Source organism: Anoplophora glabripennis, unplaced genomic scaffold, assembly GCF_000390285.2.
Source record: "Anoplophora glabripennis isolate ALB-LARVAE unplaced genomic scaffold, Agla_2.0 scaffold1744, whole genome shotgun sequence".
NCBI lineage: Eukaryota > Metazoa > Arthropoda > Insecta > Coleoptera > Cerambycidae > Anoplophora > Anoplophora glabripennis.
The window spans coordinates 9,320-16,349 of NW_019417832.1; the positions used below are offsets into that span (position 1 = coordinate 9,320).

Genomic DNA, 7,030 nt, shown 5'->3' on the forward strand with positions numbered 1-7,030 from the left:
GATAAATCGTTATTGAAGGGTTTTGACAGGAAATCCTCGGACACGTCAACTTTAGTTTGTAAAATGTCACTTTTTTCAGCCATCGACTTTTTTTTTGTTTTGTTTGTTTTTGAGCTATGACGTCATCGGCAATTTTTTTAAATGGCAACCCATATTTTTTTCCACGGATTTCGATAGAGCACATTTTTCTGAGTATGAATATGTCAAAAACGTATGACCTTCAAGATGGAAGTTTTCGAGATAATAGACAGTTTAAGTTGATTGTAGATGATCATGATATTAATTTGAGCATGCGCAACGGTCAAATTCTACGTATACGTTATGTCCGATACATAACTTAAACTGTCTATTAGGTTCCAAAGTTTCAAGGATGTACCATATACAAGGTATCGAGTGGGTCAAGTTTTTTAATAGCTTATCGAACATTTTGAGAGATTTTAGGAGCAATTTGTTTAATTTTTTAAGTAATAATCAACAACAATTTTAACAAATAAAAAAAGGTTTCTGTGCAAATGATAAATAATTAAAGTAAACAAGAAAATCAGAGGAAATTTTCAAAGTGACCTCCATTCACTTCTTGGCAATATCCCATTCGCCACTGAAACTCCTGCAGAACCTTATGAAGAATATCTGGTTGAATGGCTCGAATTTCATTGCGAATTCTGTCCTTTAATTCTTCAATGGTATTTGGTCTATTGAAGTAGACTTTGCTCTTTAAATAGCCCCATAAAAAGTAGTCTAGGGGAGTGAGATCCGGAGATCTAGGGGGCCATTCGATAGTTCCTCTTCGACCAATCCAACGGTTAGCAAATATTTGGTTTAAATAGTTGCGAACGATCACTGCAAAATGAGGAGGTGCACCGTCTTGTTGGTACCATATCGTGTTATTGGGCAGATCGGGATCTACGTCATTTGGGTAAAGCACCGCAAGTGCAGGGACTAAAACGTCTCTTAAAAATTCAAAATATTTTTCACCTGTTAATGCGCCTTCAATGAAAAATGGACCCAAAATGCGGTTAGCAACAAGGCCAGCCCAAACGTTAACTTTTTGTGGAAACTGACTACGAGTTTCCATTTTCCAGTGTGGATTTTCAGGAGACCAATATCTACAGTTTTGCCGGTTTACTGTGCCGTCGAGATAAAAGGTAGCCTCATCAGAAAAAATAATATTGCGTAAGAATCCGTCGTCATCAATCAGGCGTTGCAACATGGTTTCACAAAACTGTAACCTACGGTCAGGATCATCTTCGTTTAATTGTTGGACCAAAACCACTTTATACGGATGCCATTTGTACAATTTCAAATATTTTAAGACGGAGCTTTGAACTATTCCGTTGTTTGCCGCCACTTGGCGGGTGGGTAAATGGGGATTTTCTTGAAGCTCTAGTAGAACATTCAATTTAACATCTTCTTGTACTGGTGGACGACCCGTTCTAGGGCGATCTCTCGCATGACCCATTTCTAAAAACTTTTGCTCTATTTTACTAACCGTGGACTGTGTAATTGGTTCTCTGTTTGGATATTTGTTATTAAATAAACGGCAAACTTCTACTTGTGTGCGAGCTCTGTCCCCGTAACCGATCATCATCAAAATTTCGATTCTTTCCCTTTCACTCAAACGACGAACCATTTTCAAATAAAATGAATTCTGATAGAATAATGATTAATTAACTTAAAATAAAACACAAACTTGCGAGGACAAACTTCAAAATTCTGACAACTATCAAAACTGTAATTTTTTCAGAGCTTCCTTGATAAATGATTAGTACTTTGTCATCGCTTGTATAATGCATTCTTGAAACTTTGGAACCGAATATCTTGAAAACTTACATTTTGAAGGTCATACGTTTTTGACATATTCGTACTCAGAAAAATGTGCTCTATCGAAATCCGTGGAAAAAAATATGGGTTGCCATTTAAAAAAATTGCCGATGACGTCATAGCTCAAAAACAAACAAAACAAAAAAAAAGTCGATGGCTGAAAAAAGTCACATTTTACAAACTAAAGTTGACGTGTCCGAGGATTTCCTGTCAAAACCCTTCAATAACGATTTATCGAATTTATTCCAAACTTTACGAGCTCAGTGTATAAATAGCTTAGTATGACGGTTTTTATGTCCGAATTCTTGACACATGCACCGATTGACGTGAAATTTTAACAGTAAGTAGAAAATTGTTCAAAGAAACAAAAGTTTCATAGTGCCGATGTGGGCTTTCACCCTGGGGGTGATTGCCACCCTTTCTTGGGGGTGGCAATGAAGGCACCCATCTTAATCGCAAAAATCAGTAGAGGGATGAATTCTAAGCAAAAAATGCTCTATAACGTTTTTTCCAAAAATTAATATTTTCCGAGTTATTTGCGATTGAAAATGTTGATTTTTCATCTAAAAAATGCATGTTTTTTAACCATTTTTGATAAATAACTTGAAAACCTTGCGTTTTATCGAAAAATCCATATATAGAAAAAATAAATCTTTTGAAATAGCGAATTCATTTTTTGTTGATTACCGTAGATGTAATAATAACCGAGTTATCATTCTCTAAAGGTGATCGTTTATTTTTCGGAAAGTAAAATCGAATCTTCGTAAAATAATGGCGAAAGAACAATTTTTTCGAAGAAAATGAATACAACCTTTTTTAAAGTGCTCCAAAACTCCCGGAGTTATAATGAAAATAAAATAGTCATCTCATTTTTTCGGAGAAAAAAATCAACCATAAAATCTATGGCTGAACCATAAAAATAAAAACTAAGCGTAATCCATGTACAGTTGGCTTTATTTAGGTATTAATAATAGGCTCTGCAAGTTTGACCGATTTAGAATGCCTAAATTTTAAAAAAGTTTGAAATAATGAAAAAAAATATATATTTTTTTAAAAGATTTCCTTTTCTTCAAAATAACTCAAAAAGTAAACAAGAGACGTGAAAAATGCAAGAGTTCTTAAAGGTCTTTTTTGCAATATTTTTTCTCTCTTTCAATATTTCTGTAGAGCAAAAATTAACTGAGATATTACGTTTTTTAGTTTGCATTTGCGTGTAAGGACCACCTACTTTGAGCCCTTAAAACCTAAAAATCTCGAAAGCGAAGAGTTCAAGACCCTTCAACTATAGAGGTTGATTGTAGCTCTTGCAATTCCCTGCAAATTGCTTTTCGGAGTGATGAAAAATATTAAAAATTAAAAAAGTTATCGTGAGAAAACGAATTGTATTATTCAGTGAAAATTGTCGGATCGTGTAAATGGCTTAACTGTTCTGGAGCGCTTGCAGTTCGAGTCCTTCGTTAAGGCTACTAACAAGAAAACGGCTGTGAAACTATCATCTCTTGTCCCTACAGTTGATGCTCTGGACCAACACATTAAGAGAGTTTTTTTACAAACTCAGGTGTGGCTTGGTAATGATAGCATTAATCCAACTGATTGGGGATGGATTAAAAATGAAAATTCTCTCCAGCCAATCAAAATGTTCAACCAGCCTGCACCCGAAGAACTTTTAAAAATAATATTTTGCAATTGCAAAAAAGGATGCGGTTCGACTTGCAGTTGCCGCAAAATTGGACTTCATTCTCCATTGTAATGCGACATGCGGAACATGTTCTGGGAACAGTTGCCAAAATTGTCCTTAAATCACGGACCAAGTCGACAGTGAGGATAGTTCTTTAGACGATATAGGGTTGAATTTGTCTTAAGTCAGAGCACACAAGGTTACCTGTTGAAATGAAGTTATTTATTAATAATCTGTGTTTGCCTATCGTTCACTGCAGGGACTGATAAAAGAAACATACAGGTTAACTCTGTATATCATTTACTAGTCATGTAGAGAATCAATGAGATATATAAGGTTGAACGTCAAATTATGTCACCAAAGCGCAATTGCAAATTGTGTACAGTTAGCTAATTTATAAATCTAAAATCCTTAAACTAATATCATCAAATTAAACTATAAGCACTACAACAATACAGATATCGAATTGTGAAGGAAGGTGAGTGAAGGATATAGAGGCCAGGTACTTATCTTCAAATGAGATGTTAAAACTAGGTATATATTCCTACGACGAGTAAGGTGGTTCCTTACTAGCTCTTTAGGGAACTAAGGTGGTGTCGGTGGTGGGCAGTTCTCCTAGTATCAACAAGTGTCTTGACTCAGAATAGCTGTCAACTAAGCGAGGTTATGTCTCTCTACTCCGCTAACAGAATCACGGAGCGTGGTGATAGTAGAGCTCAGCAGGGTGGGAAGGCAGGATGTCCAATAGTATATTTTGTCAACGAATATTCCCCCAAGATCGCGATGTTATAACCTATGACCATGCCCGTCTGTCGTATTTCCCAAATAATCGTGATAATAAGACGATGAGGGACCGGCTCAAAGAAGACTAAAAAGTAGGTTAATATTTCGATGTGAATATTTTTGAATTTAAAAACCATCAGAGAAAATTATACAAAGAACAATTCTTACCTAACTAAGTGAGCTTCTCCTCGTGAAATAAAATCCAGCACGGCTGCTATATAAATATTATTATTACTAACGAAATCCAACTTCCACGTTGATTAACTTTCCAAAAGTTACACAATTGTTAATATCTTTCAACGAGCTAATGAAGCTACGAAGTGATCCCTTCAACGGTTGAGATTTAAAAGAAAGAAAAGACCTATGGAATATGGAATTTTAAGACAATGGTCACGTGACTTAGATTTATTCGTTTTGATATAGAGTAAATTGGACCGTTTCACTATACCCTGGTCATCTATTTGAAACTGTTATATTATGTTATAAACAAAGTAATATAAAAAGTTATGAATATATGGAATGTATTCCATATCAAAATTAAGTGTAGTTTGCTCTATAAAAATTTTTTATGAAAGCCTTTGTTATGGAGATTCTTGGACTATTAAGATTTCAATGCATGAAAAAAAAATACGACACTGAGTTTTTCGAAGAATGTAAAGTCAATTGAAATACTACCATACAAAAGCAATCTAAAAGGTCTCTTGGTATTTTTCGATAATACGCAGCGTTCATGAGATTCTTGGACTACCAAGATTCCAATGCATGATAACATGGCACGGTAGTGCTGAATGAGAAAAAGAGATATTTTTCTTTGAATTCAAATGTTGCATTAAAATTTATAGCAACTTTTTTGTTTTACAGCAAGCCAAGAACTTGAAAATATTTTCATTACTTTCCTCTACTCAATGTCGTAATTTTTTTTTTTCATGCGTTGAAATCTTAATAGTACAAGAATCTCATGAACGCTGCGTATTATCGAAAAATACCAAGAGACCTTTTATATTGCTTTTGTATATTAGTATTTAAATTTACTTTACATTCTTCGAAAAACTCAATGGCGTACTTTTTTTTTGAAAAAGGGTCCACGCATCCCCCCTTTGCACGCCACTGGCTAATGCGATAGGACTAATATTCTGTCAATTATGAGAACCCCCAATACGAATAATGTGTACCAAGTTTAAATCAAATCTACTCGTGGATAGCCGAGATATGTCAAAAAGTGTTTATTTTTTTTAAGCTTCAGCGCCCTGTATCTCCAAAACAAAGGCAAATTTTTTATAGAGCAAACTACACTTAATTTTCGATAGGGAATACTTTCCTGCATTTTCCAAATTTAAAGTGAAAACACCCTGTACATTAATAATAGTAACTGATAATTAATTTTGAAATGAATTGAGTATATTGCAATTGATAAAATAATTAATAAGTAATTATAAAGACATAATTTAATTATTTGTAAATGTTTATTAAATAATTAATATTTTTGAAAACCGTAACACTATATTTTCTTCTCAGTAAGGAAAATGTCAGCCTTAGAGACTTCTGACAGTCAAAAATGTCATAGTTTTGTGACGGTTGGACAAAAAAGTCAGTTCTACAATATTTTGTATGAAGAGTACGATTGTTTTATCCATTTTACAAATTAATGCGGAAATAGGTCAATCATAGGCTCTGATATAACAAATTTTAAGATAATGTTTACGTCACTGGAATATTTCTCAAAATAAAAATTTCTTCTTAAAATTCAGGTTTATAGTACAACAAAAAAAATCTCTTACTATTTTTAAGTTAAAGTTTCCGATAAAAACTCATACAAAATAAAAATATTTTTCCATTATGAAATTTAACACTAATTTTTATACTGAGTACGCATTCTTCATTTCCCAATTAATTCCAGTATAAAATACATCTCAAACATCATTTCCCTCTTCCTCGAAAAGCTAATCTTATATTCAGTATATTCCATTACGTAGATAGCTTGCAGATGTCGAATACGCTTCTCTGAACTGCAGTGGGAAGATAAAGCAGTCCCTATGCATTGTGTTCCAGAAATAGACAGATCCTTGACTACGTCCTGCCTCCTGCCATATATCCTCGTCACGCCATCATCGGAAAATGTTCTAAGAGGCCATAAGGCCATTAAACCCGTTTACGATATTGTAAACTTGGAACAGGAAGGGTTAAGTGGGGCAGGGCGTTGTTGTCTTATATCTAATGCGATTTGTCAGCACAATTTTGTATCAAACTTATAGAGTTACTGTTATAAAGTACATTCATATACAGGGTGTCCCGCCTAAGAACCGACACAGGGCAGGTACATGTAGGGGTGTCCAAAATATTGTAATTTAACCAAACTTCCGAAAAAAATTAATATCTCTGCAACACTTCATCGTAGAAGAACCAAATTTGGTACATGATTTAGGATTATTACTGGTCTTCTTCGACTAATATTTAAAGTTAATTGAAGCGCTACAAGGTGTTTATTGAGGATGACTCACTCCTAAATTTGTACCGAACTTTTTTTCATTAACCGAATTGAAAAATGATAATATTAATTCATAGCAGAATTTAATTTTAAAAATTGTTTTACTCTTGTTAAATTTTAAAAAACTTTATTGTTTTCAAGAAAACCTGAAACAAGATTTTAAGTGTTTATTAGAAAATAATCGAAAAGTCATTTATTTTGCAGTAGGAATATTTGAGCAAGTAATAAATTATTGAAATATATTTTACTACAAAACGGCTCAT

General features: G+C 33.7%; 1 protein-coding gene across 1 annotated transcript; it reads right to left on the bottom strand.

Moving 5' to 3' along the window:
* Positions 1–541: 541 nt before the first annotated feature.
* Positions 542–1,630, bottom strand: LOC111692499. The gene has a single exon (XM_023456544.1). It carries the CDS (start codon positions 1,628–1,630, stop codon positions 542–544), a length of 1,089 nt encoding a protein of 362 aa, XP_023312312.1.
* Between the last annotated feature and the right edge of the window lie 5,400 nt (positions 1,631–7,030).

Coding starts and splice junctions, on each gene's coding strand:
- LOC111692499 (XM_023456544.1), bottom strand. CDS start 1,630: ATGGTTCGTCGTTTGAGTGAAAGGGAAAGAATCGAAATTTTGATGATG.